Source organism: Mandrillus leucophaeus, unplaced genomic scaffold, assembly GCF_000951045.1.
Source record: "Mandrillus leucophaeus isolate KB7577 unplaced genomic scaffold, Mleu.le_1.0 Scaffold2, whole genome shotgun sequence".
Classification (NCBI taxonomy): Eukaryota; Metazoa; Chordata; class Mammalia; order Primates; family Cercopithecidae; genus Mandrillus; species Mandrillus leucophaeus.
In genome coordinates this window covers 7,414,258-7,431,937 of record NW_012102031.1, presented here as the reverse complement: position 1 = coordinate 7,431,937, position 17,680 = coordinate 7,414,258, and the positions used below count along the sequence as shown (strand labels likewise).

The following is a 17,680-nucleotide window of genomic DNA, read 5'->3' as shown; positions in this document are numbered from 1 at the left end:
AAAAAAAAAAAAAAAAAAAAAAAAAAACCCAGCTGCCAATGGACTGTGAATGTGAATGTACAGTGGATACTGAGAGAAGTGATACACAGCAAGAAAAATAGCATCTGACTTTTATATTCTTCTTTGACTGCTTAGATGTTCCTATATGCACCTACATCTGCAAAATCTCTTTAAGCAGAATTCTTCACTTATTCAGTAAGAGTGGATTGAACAACTGCTTTGAGAAACATAGTGCTGGCATTCTTGTCCTTGAGGAGCTCAGAGAGTCTCAAACTCCTGGCCTCAAGTGATCCTCCTGCCTCGGCCTTCCAAAGTGCTGGGATTATGGGAATGAGCCAGTGTGCCCAGCCTCAAGAAGAGAAATTGCTAAGTGACCACAGGGTGTCATTCTGCTTCCAAACCATAAGCGTTCAAAATACCTAGAGATAAGATGAAGACTTATAAGTGATACAAATCTGATAGTATCTAATAACAAGGTCCCAACATGAGGTCCAACTGTTAACTAGTAAACTAAGCTTTCACTACACAAAAACTCATTCTACCCCCACATCAAGACAAGACAATCAATGACAGTTCTTTGTTACATTCACTACTCCCTCCATATTTACTGCCCCCCCCCCTTTTTTTTTAATTAAAAATGACCTGGTATAAGCAACATGTTTCATGGTAAAACCTGACACAGGGAATTTACTGGGTTCTCGAAGATTATCTTTGAAACACACTACAGTTTCTTCACTAGTGGTCACAGGTGTCTAAGAAATAACCAATCAAATCCCTTTTCTTTACAGGTGAGGAAGCTGAGACTTAGAGAAGTGCCTTGTCCACAGTCATTCAAACTAGGTAGATATGAAAGAGAACCCAGAATTTAGAACTCCTGACCCACAAATCATATAAAGTATTCACCTTAGACTACTAGTTATATTATAGAAATATGTAACTCCTTTCATCATGCCATCATGCAATAGAAAGGTTGGGCTGAACCTTGGAAGTCAGTGATACAGATTCAAATTCTGGATGGGTCACTTTCTAACTATGTGACTCCAGTCAAAATCCTTAATATCTCTGACCCTAAATTGTCTCAGCTGTGTAACAGATAATATCTACCACATAAAGTTGTGACATTAAGTGAGATGATCAGGTGAAGCTTATCTGGCACAATATTTAACATACTGGAGAAGCTCAAAAAGAATTCCTTCCCAACCCCTATGTCTATCCGTTGCAAATTATATAGTCTATGGGAATAAATCCTACAAAGTAGCACATTTCCAAATAACCAACCTTTAATTTTCTTAGCTTACTCTACCTACATCAGTTCTTTAGGAATATGTGCCAAATGGCCATTCTGCCTCACTGTAAGGTGTTCAAAACCTAGTGATACTGTAAACTGATTCTAGTATTCAAGGACAGAATGAATGAGAATATCTCTAAAGTGACCAAAGAAACTCTGCCTTTTGTGACATATACAGTCAAGGCCACATGACAATACTGTGGTCAACAACAGACTGCATAAACAACGGTAGTCCCAAAAGACTATAATGAATTTGGTCAGACAGTGGCTCACACCTGTAATCTCAGCACTCTGGGAGACTGAGGAAGGAGGATCACCTGAGGTCAGGAGTTTGAGATCAGCCTGGCCAACATGGCGAAACCCCATCTCTACTAAAAATACAAAATTTGCTGGGTGTGGTGATGAGTGCCTGTAATTCCAGTTACTCAGTAGGCTGAGGGCACTAGAATCCCTTGAACCCAGGAGGTGGAGGTTGCAGTGAGCCGAGATCACACCACTGCACTCCAGCCTAGGCAACAGAGCAAAACTCTTTCCCAAAAACTCCCATCGCAGTGACATCATAACTGTCATAGCACAAAACATTACTTATGTGTTTGTGTGATGCTGGCATAAACAGGCCTACTGTGCTGCCAGTCATATAAAAGTCTAGCACATATAATGTGCAGTTCACAGTGCTTGATAAAGATAAGTGGTTATTTTACTGGTTTACGTATTTACTATACCATACTTTTTTCATTAGAGTGCGTTCCTTCTACTTATTAAAAAAAAAAAAAGTTAACTGTAAAATAGCCTCAGGGAGGTCCTTCCTGAGGTGTTCCAGCACATAGCATTGTTGTCACAGAAAATGACAGCTCCATATATGTTACTGGCCCTTACCACCTTCCAATGGGAAGGATGTAGAGGTGGAAAGCATATTGATGATCCTGTCCCTGTGGAAGCCTAGGCTGATGTGTGTGTTTACGTCTTAGCTTTCAACAAAAAAAAAGTTTAAAAAGTAAAAAAAAAAAAAAAAAAAAATTAAAAATCTTAAAAACCTTATAGAATAAGGATACAAAGAAAATATTTTTGTACAGCTGTATAATGTGTTTGTATTTTAAGATAAGTATTATTACAAAAGAATCAAAAACTTAAAAAAATTTTTAAAGTTTATAAAGTAAAAAAGTTATAGTACGCTAAGGCAAATTTGTTGTTAAAGAAAAATAATTTTGTACAAATTTAGTGTAGCCTAAGTGTACAGTGTTGATAAAGTCATCAGTAGTGTACAGTAATGCCCGAGGCCTTCACATCCACTCACCACTCACTCACTGACTCATCCACAGCTACTTCCAGTCCTGCAGGCTGCATTCATAAGTGCCCTATACCTGTGTATCATTTTTATCTTTTACACTGTATTTCTGCTGTACCTTTTCCATGTTTAGATACATTGTGTTACAATTGCCTAAAGTATTCAGTACAGCCACACGCCGTACAGATGTGCAGCCTCAGAACAAAAGGCCGTATCATACAGCCCAGGTATGACAACGTATGCTTCATACAACTAGACAGTCCATTCTGCTGTCATCAATTCCTGTTTGGCTAACACCCTCAGTTCTTTCCATTTCCTTTACAAATCCGCTTTCTTCTTGCATTTAAAAAATAAAATAAAATTCAATCATGATGACAAAATTATATTTTGAAGTACATAAATAAGAAATAAAATTCTGGCCAGGCACAGTGACTCACTCCTGTAATCTCAGCACTTTGGGAAGACAAGGTGGGAAGACTGCTTGAGCTCAAGAGGTTGAGACCAGCCTGGGCAACACAAGGAGACCCCGGGTCTATAAGAAATATTAAAAATTAGCCAGGTGTGGTGGCGCACACCTGTGGTCCCAGCTACTTGACAGGCTGAAGTGGGAGGATGGCTTGAGTCCAGGAGGCGGAAGCTGCAGTGAGCTGAGATTGTACCACGGCTTTCTAGCCTGGGCAACAGAGCAAGACTGTCTCAAAAAAATTTGTTTAATTAAAATTTAAAAAAATAAAGTTCCCCGTTAATCTTATCTTTTCTAGTGCTGAGGTTTAAGATCACACTATAAATATTCTTTAGCAGTTTCCTTTTTTTAAAATTGTGGTTAAATATACATGAAGTTACCATTTTAGCCATTTTTCAGTACACAATTCTATAGCATTAAGTAGATTTATATTGTTGTGCAATCACCACCATCCATCTCCAGAACTTTCTGATCTTCCCCAACTGAAAGGCTGCACCCAATAAACACTAACTCCCCATTCCTCTCTCCCTCCTCCACTGCCAACCAGCATTCTACTTTGTGTCTCCATCAATGTGACTACTTTTAAGTACCTCACATGAGTAGAGTCAAACAATATTTGTTTGTGCCGTGACATAATCTCAGCTCACTGCACTTATCTCACTTACCATATATTTATGGTTCATCCATATTGTAGCATGTGTCAGAATTTCCTTCTGAGTCCAAATAATATTATTGTGTTAAAATTAAATGAAAAGACAATTTTATGTGCGTAGCACTGTATGGCAGCCTACAATATGTGGTACGTAAAAATCACATTTTGTCCATCCATTCATCTGTCGATGGACACTTGGGTTGTCTCTACCTTTTAACTATTGTGAATAAAGCTGCTATGAATGTGGGTGTACAAATATCTATTCAAGCCCCTGCCTTCAATGCTTTTGGGTAAACATTCAGAAGCAGGACTGCTGGATCACTGGTAATTCTATGGTGCTTGCACAGTGACAATATTTAACTTTTTAAGGGACTGCCACTCTGTTTTCCAAAGCACTGAACCATTTTAAATTTCCACCGGCAAAGCACAAGAGTTTCAATCTCTCCATATTCTTACTTAAACTTGTTACTGTGTGTGTATGTTCATCCTAATGAGTGTGAAGTGTTATTTATTGTTTTGATTTGTATTTCCTTTACAGCTTAGTGATGCTGAGCATCTTTTCATGTGCTTATTGACCATTTGCACACCTTCTTTGGAGAAATGTGTATTCAAGTCCCCTGCCCATTTTATAATTGGGCCATTTGCTTTTTTGTTGTTGAGTTGTAAAAGTTCTTCATGTATTTTGGATATTAATCCCTTATCAGATATATTTTTGCAAATATTTTCTTCCATTAGTGGGTAGCCTTTTCACTCTGTTAATAGCGTCCTTTGATGCATAAAAGTTTTTAATTTTGATAAAGTCTAATTTATCTGTTTTTTCTTTTTTGCCTGTGATTTTGGTGTCATGTCTAAGAATCTACCGCCAAATCCAAGGTCATGAGGATTTACTCTAAGTTTTCTTTTAAGAGTTTTATAGTTTTAGCTCTTATGTTTAGGTCTTTGATCCATTTTGAGTTAATTTTGGTATTGACGTAAGGTCCAACTTCATTTTTTTTTTGCATGTGTCTTACTTATTTTTGAGGTTCCTTAGATCTCTGTCCATTTGCCATCTTCTTCCTGTTTTCTGAGGATTTAGAATTAAACATCCATTCCATCTATATGCTGGTTATCGATTAATTGATTATCAGCTCCAAATTTACCCTTTTTGCCCGCTGTGTGAAAATGCTGGGCCCTTTAAATATTTTTCCTTTGCCAGCATGCATGATGTCAAGCTTTATCCACAGAGGACACAGGAGATACATTGTAGGAAGAAAGCATTTCACTTCCAGGTCCCATTGTGCTTGCCTAGCAGGTTCCTACAGGATAAGCAGTTTCCCTCTATCCTAGCTCCTACAATGGACAGCAGCCAGCAGCTAGTAGCTTCCCTCAGTAACCCTTTTCAGGCTGTCATATGGCAAAGTGCCTCTAGTGAAACAACTCCTTGTAAAGAGCTTTCCCCAAGTATCCTAGAGGGTAGTTTTTGGCAACTTCAAAAGGACAGATTTCCAGCAAGTTCTGCTGGTAAAGGTCCATAGGGACTTACTTCTCTGCCATTCTGAGAGTCAAAGTCATGCCTCTCCAACAAAGCCCCTCAGATTTCAGTCTCTCGGCCAGGGAGTGTTTGGTGGTATTGAGGGAGATGGCTCTTTGGGTATGATATTTCGGTCCCAGACTAGCTGCTTAGCTGCTATTATACTAATTCTATTTTATCACACATCAATCATATTATTACATTATATCTGCTATTTTAGATACAGCAGATCCGTATCTGCTGTTACTTAGTTTTCTTCCTAAGAGCCAATTTCTCATTACTTCAATCTCCTCTTATGATAAATAATTTTTTTTTTTTTTTTTTGAGATGCAGTCTCGCTCTGTCACCCAGGCTGGAGTGCAGTGGGGTGATCTTGACTCACTGCAAGCTCTGCCTCCCGGGTTCATGCCATTCTCCTGCCTCAGCCTCCCAGGTAGCTGGGATTACAGGCGCGTGCCACTAGGCCCAGCTAATTTTTTTGTATTTTTAGTAGAGACAGGGTTTCACCGTGTTAGCCAGGATTGTCTTGATCTCCTGACCTCATGATCCACTCGTCTTGGCCTCCCAAATTGCTGGGATTACCATGCCCGGCCCCCCCCCTTTTTTTTTTTTTTTTTTTTAGACACAGTTTTGCTCACTGCCCAGGATGGAGTGCAGTGGTGTGATCTTGGCTCACTGCAACCTCCACCTCCTGGGTTCAAGCGATTCTTCTGCCTCAGTCTCCTGAGTAGCTGGGATTACAGGCATGTGCCTCCATACCCAGCTAATGTTGTATTTTTAGTGGAGACGGGGTTTCTCCATGTTGGTCAGGCTGGTCTCAAATTCCCGACCTCAGGTGATCCGCCCGCCTTGGCCTCCCAAAGTGCTGGGATGAGCCACCGAGCCTGGCCAAAAATTGTCAAACAAGCAGCAAAGTTGAATGACTGTCCCAGGAAGCACGCACACGTCCCCGCCTCGGGCTAGATTCCATCTGGCTTTCTCTCAGCTTGCTGCCCTGGTGGTCACTAAGGCAGAAAGACCCCAAACATATTTCCTCCTGAGGACATTCAGGGTGGAATTCAGTCAGAACGCACCTTCTCCCTCCCACAACTCACATCCCTCATGCGTGCCCCATGCCCTAATGCCTTTCTTTCCTTCTTTCTTTCTTTCCTTTTCTTCCTTTTCCTTCCTTCCTTCCTTCCTTTCTTCCTTCCTTCCATCCATCCATGTTGGTCTGGCTGGTCTCGAACTCCCAACCACAGGTGATCCGCCTACCTCGGCCTCCCAAAGTACTGGGATTACACGCATGAGCCACCATGCCTGGTGGTAAATAATTCTTTATATTAAATTCCCTGTCCAAAGTACTGTGTAGTCTCTCTCTCCTGGCTGGACCTGGACTGATACAAGTGAGCTGAAAAAAAATGTTAAGAGCTACTTACTATACATAAGACAGACATTATGCGTAGTGTTTTATAAACATTATCACTTTTAATTCTCACTAAAACCCTGTGATATATCACTTTATAGTAAGGAAACTGAGGCTCAGAAAAACTATACAATTTTCCCCCCATATTACAAATCCAGGTCTGTCTTACATTAAAGTCCCTGCTGGCTTTCTACTATGGTGTTTATTTTTCTTCACAGACCTAAGAACACATTTTTAAAAGAAACTGAACATTTATGTGCAAAAAGAATGAACATAGCAGGTCTGACTGCTATTCTCAGAGACAGCAGCTTGCAAGGTTGGCCTTAGCTGGTATCTGGGAACTGAAGATTTTACAAGGGTTCTATCCCCAGAACCGATCAGAGTGGCTCTTATCTGTTAATGCCTGCTTTCCTTTTGGGAGTCTGGAATTTTGATATGTGCTAGGGTTAGGGTGCCTATGTGAACAGCTCCCCCTCCACCACCATCCCCAGCCAAAAAAATCTCAGCACTAAGACTGTAACAAGCTTCCCTGGTAGACAACACTGTCAAAACTTACTGCTGGAGGAATCAAAGCAAGTCCTGTGACTCTACTAGGAAAGGACTTTTGGAAGCTTGAGTCAGGTTTCCTCTGGACTTCACACCATGTACCTTTTTTCTTTGCTGACATTGCTTTATAGCCTTTTACTAGTATAAAGCATAGCTATAAGTAGGACTACATCTTAGTTCCGTAAGTCCTAGATAATTCACTGGACCTAGGGTAGTCTTGGAGACCCCCCAAAAAAACCTATAATACACCAAGTACTTTGTTAAATGCTGAGGACACAAAGATGAATAAGGCCTTTGCCCTCAAGGAACTTTAGTCTATTTAAATTTCCATTCCTTCATTCCTACGATCATCACTTCTTAGTCTGTTCACCACTTAAAATAGATTAGATTCATTTCCCTGAGCTAAATTTCATTCTTAGTGCTGAAGTGATGCTAAATAAATATTTAATAAGTCCATCAGCAAAATCTGAGATACAAAGCTCTAATAGACTCAAAGGCTACACATACTTTCTCTTTACTTTCCCTGTCTTATTGTGTTCCTCATTAAAAATAAATTGACAAACGCTTGTACATTGCTGGTGGGAATGTAAAATGGAGCAGCTGCTATGGAAAAGAGATTGGCACATCTTCAGAAAGTTAAATACAGAGCTCCCATATGACCCAGCAATTCCACTCCTAGGTATATACCCGAAGAACTGAAAACAGGTACTCAAACCAATACTTGTACACAGATGTACATGGCAACACCACTCACAATAGCCAAAGAACAGAAACCCAAACATCCATCAAGGGATAAACAGATAAACAAATTGTGCTATATACACACAAAGGAATATCATTCAGTTATAAAAAGGAATGAAGTACTGATATATGCTACAACATGGATAAACACTGAAAACACACAGTACTAAATGAAAGAAGCCAGACATAAAAGGTCACATATTATATGACTCCATTTCTATAAAATCTCCAGAATAGGTAAATTCATCAAAACAGAAAGCAGATTGGTGGCTCCCAGCAGCTGCAGGGAAGGGGAAAGAGAGGATGATTGCTTAATGGATACGGGGTTCTTTTGAGGGTGATGTAAAAATGTGAGCTACATGGAGGTAGTGGTTGTACAGCACTGTGAATGTACTAAATGCCACAAATTGTTCACTTTTTTAAAAGGTTAATTTTATGTTACATGAATTTAACCTCCATTAACATTTTTTTGAAAAGCAATGCAGTATACACCACAGTACAAATGAAGAGACTTCCTGTTGTTGTTTGAATAAGTACTTACAGCTTGAGATAAAATCATCAGTGACTGCAATAAATATAGATTCAAAAAAGTGCTGCATCTCAATATATACTCTGGAAAACTGAAGATTCAAGTGGTTCTAAGCAACGACACAGATACTGATGCAGTACAGCCTATACACATTTTTTCCCAAAAAGAAAAAATATTTCTAAATTACAAGTAGATATTTGCCTATTTCCTTGACATCCCTAAAAGCTTAATAGGTTAGCCCTTCCTTTCAATGGAAAAACAGCATAAAGCCTTATATTCATGGTTTCCTCATATTCAGGCACATATAACACACAAACATATATATATATTTTTTTTTAAGTCTGGAAGTATATATCCCAAAATGTTTACAGTGGTCATATGTCTTGGTGTTGAATTTGGATTTATGAGTGATATATGTCTTTGTGGGGGAGGAGGTTTCTTATCTGTATTTTCTAACCGTTCAACAAATGAACATGTATTATTTTTACTTAACTCGAAAAAAATGGAGATAACAACAATACCTACCTCAGGGATGCTGTGAAGATTAAATGAAACAACAGACATAAAGCTCTTAACACAGAATTCAGCACAAGTACACAACAACTGTCAAGCAGTATGGATGGTATTGTTTCTGATTTTGTAAATACTCCTCAGGATTCAGGATGTATGTCTTAGTATCTAGGGCAAAAGCACTCATCTTAATCCAGGCCTGGATCACTTTAAGCTTAAATTACTCTAACAAGAGTCTCTTGGCTGGTCCAGCTAAGAGCTGGCCTCCATCCACCCCTGCCCAGCTTTCTTACCAGGGCCAGGGTTAACTACCTAAAACACCACTCATAACACTTCCATACTAATGGCCCTCCGCTGTTTACATGATTAGGTTCCAAATATCCCAAGCCTTGCCCCACTTGGTTATTCTCTTTTTCCTTCTCATTTATTCCTTCAGCAAACATTTACTGAGGGACGTTTATGTGTCTGGAACTTGGTAGGAATGCAAAGGAAAATAAGTTAGGGATTCTTTTCTCAAAGAACTCACAGTCTAGTAAGAGAAAGAGGCATGTAAACAAATACAATATGAACCATGTAATAAAATGTAAATGTATGGCCCAGAGAGAACAAGTGTACATGGTTGATAATCAAGTGAGAAAGGCATAAAGAAATTACAAACAGGAGAACTCACAGTAGGTAAGACTTGAATGGGGTTTGGAGGATGACCACAAATAGCTAATTTCCAGATAGAAACTTTACTTAATTTACTTCACACCTTGGCATATTCTCAAACATCAACTCGAGCAAAATTCAGCAAAATCCCACCTCCCTTCACAATGCAATCCTCTAACTCTTGCCCACTCTCTTTCAATTTGTGGGTCAAGATCCATTCATGACTTATAGAACCAATTTAAGAGGTCTCAACCACTACTGAAATAAAAGATTAGAGAATTAGAGCTGCAATTCTTAAACTTTTTTGATTTCAGAATACCTTAACACTTTTAAAAATTACCAAAGATTCCAAAGAGCTTTTGTTTATGTGGTTATAACTACTGAGATTTGCCTATTAGAAACTAAAACGGAATAATTTTAAAAATATGTTAATTAAGTACCAATAATAAACCATTATGCTAGTCTAAAAAATGTTATGAAAATGGTTTCGTTTGTAAATGAAACCAGTGAGAAGAGTGTCATTATTTTACATTTCTAAAAATATTTTTAACATCCAACTTAATAGAACAGTGGTCCCCAATCTTTTTGGCACAGGGACTGGTTTCATGGAAGACAATTTTTCCATGGGGGGTGGGGTGGGGGTGGGGATGGTTTCAAGATGAAACTGTTCCACCTTAGGTCGTCAGGCATTAGATGGAACAGGCAACCTAGATCCCTTGCATGTGCAGTTCACAGTAGGGTACGCGTTCTTATGAGAATCTAATGCCACCATTGATCTGATAGGAGGTGGCGCTCAGGCAGTGGTGCCTGCTGCTCACCTCCTGTCGTGTGGCCTGGTTCCTAATAGGCCACAAGCCGGTACTAGACTGTGGCCTGGGGATTGGAGATGGAATGGAAGATGGCTGGATTCTCATACTTGCTTCTGCATTCAATCTGTTTCAACATTATTCTGAAGTATATGAAAGGTGTTTGGCATTCCATGTTGAAAAGGCAAGGTATTTTAATAGTCTTTTCACCTATCTCTAGATATGCTTCTTTAATAGTGTACCAAAGGTTAGTTGCAATGTAGCATGTGAAACCTTATCAATGAATTTTTTTCATACTGTTAATATAAAAATTCACTGGTCTTGTACTTTGAATGGATATTTTTGCCTATGTATAATTTTGCAACATTATGTATTGTTCATTTATAAAATACAAGTTCACTAAGTTAAAAAGATCTTCCAACTGTTGACACATCTCATTACAGAACATCAAAAAATTCACATTCACTAATATCACCACCAATCTCATCAGAAAAGTCTTTTAAGGATCAGAGCTATCAAGCTCATAGCCCAGGATACAAGTTTTCCAAAACTCTAGTTTTTGCTTGAAAGTTCAAATTTTATCATTGGCAACAAATATCAGTTTTCCTTGAAATGACAGGCTCGCTTCATTTTTTTTTTTTTTTTTTTTTTAATTAAGACAGGGTCTTGCTCTGTTGCCCAGCCTGGAGTACAATGGCACAATCTCAGCTCACTGCAACCTCCACCTCCTGGGTTCAAGCAAGTCTCCCAACTCAACCTCCCAGGTAGCTGGGACTACAGATGCATGCCAACACGCCCGGCTAATTTTTGTATTTTTAGTAGAGACGGGGTTTCACCATGTTGGCCAGGATGGTCTCGATCTCTTGACCTCGTGATCCCTCCGCCTCAGCCTCCCAAAGTGCTGGGATTACAGGGGTGAGCCACTGCGCCTGGCCACCTTATTCATTTTTAATAAAACGCTGAATATCATAGTCTATCAGCTGTTCTTTCAAATAAAAATGGCATCCCATGAAAAAAGTTCAGCTGGCAACTCAATCACAGAAGCAGTTTTCCTTTAGATAACTGTCATACTTAGTATGCGGCAGAAGTGCTTTATTTGTATTACCCATTTTGTCACAGAGATTATTAAAAAGATTCATAATCAAGGATGGAGAATTAGTAATAGTAATAATTTTTACTACTTCAGCAAGAACACTCTGAAGTGAAACTGGCTTCTCCCCTTCCTTAACGGCAAGTGTTTGGTGGTGAAGAATATAATTATTCAGTCGTCATTCCATTCTTTGGTACAGGCAGTTTGTGGCATAATAAGCCCATGTCCTAGTTTTGGCCTGTCACAATAGCATGTGCAGTGAGATATGGGGAAAGTACAGTTGTTACAATCACACTGATCCATGTCTTTGGTAACCAACTAGCTCTATGACTGTGGAAAGCTAATTCATCTCTCAGCCTCAAATTCTTCCATTTTAAAATGAGAATACTACCTCATAGGATTGTTACAAGAATTGACATAATACATGCAACATAGCTTACACAGTGCCTGTTCTTTAATGGGGCAGCCCTGTTAACAACAATGATAAGAAACAATATCTTAGTTGTACGTAACACTTCACCACATATCAACACACAGGCAGTTCTGACAAGTACAGGACCACAGATGATGAGGGGACCCACAGAGATCATCTAATTCTAATTCAGCTACTTTCCTTGCACACTCCTTACCTTGCAACCATATTCACATAGCACAGACTGACCTTACAGATAAGAAAACCAACATACCACAAGGTTTTAAATGTCTTTCTCAAGGTTACAGAGCTAGTAAGAAGCAGAAATTGGTGTCAAGCACATCCTCCTACTCATAACAATTATTCCCTTTTGATTGATAAGGGAAACTCAGGTTCATTCCCTTGAGTTTCAAGTGACATGTCCAAGGTCACAAAAATGGGCCTGGAACCCAAGTCCTCTCATTTGGAGTTCTTCCAACCGTAACTTAGAAATCTGTCTAAATATATGATTCACTCTGTGCAATCATTGATAATTATCTACATCTGGATCTGAATGGAATAACAGACTAACAGACACAATTATGTGAATACTCATTATGACTAAATATGCCAATTGATAACCACCAACAAATCAGTTTGTGTTGTGATATTTCAATCTAAACTGGTGTTTCACTAAACTGAAGACTTCACAAGCTTTGGCATTTAAAAAAACAAAGATATGTCTTAATTAGCCTCAGAGTACAAAAGAAATACATTTCAAAGGATCATTCTGCAACTTCAAAAAAGTCCCTTTGAGATAGGCTATGTCTCTTTGAGACAGTCTGAGTTGACTATCACAGTCCAAACTTAAATTAACAATTCTACCCAAAAACAGTCATTATAGACAAAATAAATTTTATTTTAATTGATAGATATTATTTCAATTTGGTTTTATAACGGTCTCTTCACTCACACTGCTATTGAACATCATGTTAAACCAGCTCTGTTGTTTATTAGAGGAACAACTTAGGACAAGTTACTCACCTTTCTGGGCCTCAATTTTATTTTCTGGTCTATAAAATATATGTGATCATGTCTACACCTTGCAAGGATGTTAAGTTTAGGAACAAGGTATACAAAGCACCTGAAAGTATACCTACCCCATAGAGAAAAACTATCACTGTAACAATTTTTATTATATGCTTTGAGTTCACAATACTGCCTATCCTTAAGTCCATTAAGATCTGAGTAAAACTGGACCTTTCTATTTCCTCCCGCTGCGGCTGCTTCCAATGCCCTGCTGGCCACAACCGCCAACTCTCTGACCTAGACTCTGCCACCTACTTCTAGTGTCCTCAGAGCAAGTCCCTGAACTTCCTTTTACTGTATTAATTCCCTCGTCAGAACGAAGATAATGCTCATTAGTTATCAATTCAGTGATCTCCTGATAATTACCACGTAAATTCTTGCTTGGAACCAATCTAGAAGACTTTAAACAACTTCAAACCTACCGAGGTTTTTTTTCTTGATGCCAAGTTTTAAAAACCAGGAATTTCATTTTTTTAAACAAATGGTCAACTACTAAGAATTCATAAAAGGGCTGCCTCTGTGATATCTCATTATACTTTGATTCTTGTATCAACTCAATTATTCAACTCCTTTAGTTCTTCATCTTCTAGCCCTTAGATAATAGTCTCCATTAAGTAAAAGGCATTTTGCAGAAAGAGGTAGAGAAAACTATATATATATATATATATATATATATATTTGTAAAGCTTAGTTTTCTGCAAGTACAATTAAATACTTAAGATAGCTGGGAGAAGGGCAAGAAGAGCCCACAGAGATGAGATGGTACTGAGATTCCACTGGTGGCCCTTTCTAAGGGACTAGAACTACGCTACAGATTTATCAATGAAAGGTTGAAGGCAAGGGGAAAGGAAAAGTCATTAACATATGCAGGCACTGCAATGTGCTAGATAATTTATATACATTATTTCTGGATGTCATTTCCATTATCAGGTAAGGAGAGTGAGACTCAGAGATTAAATGACTGGATCAAGGCCAAATAGCTAGTAAACAGTAGAGCCAGAGCCATAATTATAACTGTTCTTTCTGTTACATGCTACACAGCAGTTTAGTCCAGAAAAGCATTTATCCCTAGGCCAAGAAATAGGGAAGGTAAGTGTGTGACCATCTACACACTGGCTTAGCCAGACTGTTTCCCTTCCAGCAATGGGAAACATTGAGAGATAATTCATCTTTAACCTATGGTTATCGCCCAATTATTCACACTCGTAGAAGAAAAGCAGTGCTTCTCAAATGTTAGCATGCAGACAGGTCACCAGGTATCTTGTTAAAATGTAGATTCTGATTCAGTAGGTCTAGGATGGCCTCTGACATTCCTGCATCTACCAGGAAATGAAGCTTCTAGTGCTGGGGCCATACTGTAAACAGATTATACTCAATGGCTCCCAATCTTGACTGATCATTTGAATCACCTGGGAATAATTTAAAATCTACAGATCTCCCTCCTTGATTCAGTGGTGTCTGGAATGAGGTCCAGGTTGACTTCAACACAGTCATCCCTTGATGTCCATGGGGGGCTGTTTTGAGGACCCCTCTCAGACACCGAAATCCACAGATGCTCAAGTCTCTGATGTATAATATAGCACAGTATTTACATATAACCTATGCATATCCTCCCAAAGCCTTTAAATCATCTCTATAATACCTAATACAGTGTAAATGCTATGTAAATAGCTGTTATTTAGTATTTTCATTTATATTATTTTTATTGTTGCATTGTTATTTTTTTTCTGAATTATTTTCCATCTGTGGTTGGTTGAATCCACAAATGTGGACCCCACAGATATGACAGGCCAACTGTACAGAATAGGGACTACTGAGCTATACTATCTCCAGGCACATTCTACCTCAGAATTCTGTAATTCAAAGAAATATATAATTATTAACGACAATAACCACAGCAAGCACTGACTGAGAACACACCAAATGTCTAAGAGCTTTACATATTAGCTCACTTAGTCCACACTTAGTCCACTGTGAGGTTGGTACTTACAGCACTATCATTCCCATTTTACACACGAGGAAGTCGATGCACCAAGAGGCTAACTTGTCCAAGGTCAGTGACTGAATTGCAGAAGAGGGGTTCAGACTTCAGCCAACCCCATTTCAAAGAGTCTGTGCCCTCAGACACACCATCTAAAGCTGCTTCCTACATTGCCCAATGGTAATGTCACTGATTTTAACAGATACACTGGAACAAATCAATCCAAATGGGTCACCCCATAAGATGTCGCCCTGGGAAGGCTATGTTCTTATTCCTCAGATGCTACCATCATTCAAAACACGGCACTGCTAAACTAAATATTTCAGGAGCCCTTCATCTGAACATGAAAATGCCTTCAGAGCCTAAACCCACGACTTGAAGCATCTTCAAACGGGGTAAAAGCTCACCATTTGAGCACAGATTTGACTTTTTGACAACATCACAAAATCAAGAAAAGCCAATTCAAAGAAACCTAGTATCTTTCAAAAACCTAGGTAGGTATTTTTAAAATACAAAATTCAGTGTTAGGTATTGAAAATGTTTTCCTCATCACTCATCTCTAAAGCCGATTCCGAATGTGAGTTCTTTATGTTTTGCGCAATGGTTGTTATCACCAGCCAAGGTGACTATTTTGAAGGGCAATACTCATTTGGATGCACAGGTTCTGTAATATTTGTTTAAAAAAAAAAAAAAAAAAAAGGCAGCCTCTTAGTCATACCAAAAGAGACACATTTGCCCTTCACTATCAGCACAAACATGCATGTGTTCAGAACAACTGTCTTGAAGCATGCAGTTTTCCTTTCTGCTGAAAAAGCAACTGCTTTGATATTCTTTTCAGATTATTTTTAAGTGTGTTTTATTTATATACATCCATCCATATAAAAATAAATACCACCAGCAGGCATTAATGAAGCATTTAACTGCATGCAGCACCATAAAAGGTATTGTACAAAGGCAACTATACACTAAAATATGCGCACAAACACCCTCACATACAAGGGATAAAGGCACACACAAATACTTCAGGGATACGACTATAAAAAGATATTACATTTCTACATCCAGATGAGCTCCTTTGTTAAATAAATGTCTTTTTTCAACAAAGAAAATATTCTGCAAATTTAGAATGATTTCCAGAATTTTTTTAAATCAGGCATTAATGCAGATCAGCACAATTCCACACGACCAACCTCTCTGCTTGAACTGGACTCCCCACACCTTACTGAAGCCACAATTCCCCTGCACAAACTCCCACTCCACCACCCCCCACACACCCAACTCCCCACCAACCTCACAGGGGTTCCTGGGCTGGTCCATGGAATCTGATGACATCACTCTCTCTTCCTTCCTGGAATTCTAAACCCTGCTGCTCTCTCCTTGCACACAGCTACCATCTCCATGGCAACCTCACCTCCTCCTGCTTCCCTATTGGCTTCATGGAGCAGGATACACAAAAAGGTTTTCCGTTCTCCCCACACCACCCGCCCCAAAAAGACGATGCTTTCAACAGGAACCTGAGCTAAATTTAGCTACTTGGGATTCAGAGTCCTATGACTAAGAAAACATACAGAAATGTCCTCCTTCCAACATTGTATCCTCCCCTCAACCCCACCCAAAAGTGGCTGCTTCACCTCCTGGTCTCTGGCCCCCAACCCAAAAGCAAGTAGTGGTATCTGCTGAGCATTAAAAACAACCAAGCCACCTGCCTCACATACAAGGTATGCAGAGAGAAAATTCTCATATTCCCCTCCTCCCAAAAGGAGAATTTTTAAAAAGAGAACAAAAAACTATGCAAAAAAACAGTTGAGCCATTTCAGCTGAACATCACAGTGTTCTGCTGTTTCTTTCCGTCCTAAGCCAAGGATTGGGAACTCCACGCCTCAAGGCAGAAAAGTCTTTAACCTCTTAGAAGACAGAATTCTCCTGCTATTTGCTTGATATGACTTCCTCCATCATAGGAGGGATAAACGCGGAGGAGAATTAGGTAGAAAGACTGCACACTTCAGTGATTAAACACACTAAGCCTGGAAGCACAAATACTGGGTACAACTTTCCATCCAACAGACTGACCTACTATGTAAACTTAACAAATTCTCATATACCTCATCTAAAAAGCAGCTCCTACACAGGGATATTATAAGAATTACTGACAAAATTAATGTAAATTAGTTTAGGTCCCTGTGCCAAAGGGACTGAATCAAGAGTAAGTTGGTATTATTAGTAGTAAAATTCCTGTGGATATTAATAGATGCTAATAATCCCCAGAGGAAGAATACAAACTTTTAGAAAATTATCCTTTCATAATCATAGATATACCATAAAATACACATAACTTCTTGAACCATAGGCAGTTCCTATAAAGGTTTCTACTTCTGGTAAAAATCCAGCTCTACTCACCTCATACGCCAGCCAATTTGTGACTACTATTTTCTTTGCTTAATCCAAACTCTAATTTTGAAATTGTTACTCCTCACTCTCCCTAAATAATGACTAAATATGGACCAGGGCTTCATTCTCTGGCTCAGATACCCACTTCGCAGTCTAGAGAAGTAATTCCTTCTCAGAACCATATTCGATAGCTGAGCACTGAATCAATGCAGTGGCTATGTCCTATACGACTCTGAAGGACAAAGCATCAATTGTGACCAAGTAGTAAGGGTTCCAAGCAGGTCAGAGCCTTGTAGTAGGAAAGGGAGAAAAGGAATGGATACAAATAAGGCACACCCAGGAAAATTATATTTTC

At 39.0% G+C, this 17,680-nt stretch overlaps 1 protein-coding gene across 1 annotated transcript in view; it reads right to left on the bottom strand.

The window, feature by feature from the left end:
- The window catches only part of RBFOX2 (RNA binding protein, fox-1 homolog (C. elegans) 2), a 262,414-nt gene extending 246,083 nt beyond the window's left edge, over window positions 1-16,331 (bottom strand). Inside the window, exon 1 of the mRNA XM_011978956.1 lies at window positions 16,228-16,331. Within this exon, the coding sequence (XP_011834346.1) occupies window positions 16,228-16,269 (42 nt within the window). The 5' untranslated portion in view covers window positions 16,270-16,331. The remainder of the gene's footprint in view (window positions 1-16,227) is intronic.
- Between the last annotated feature and the right edge of the window lie 1,349 nt (window positions 16,332-17,680).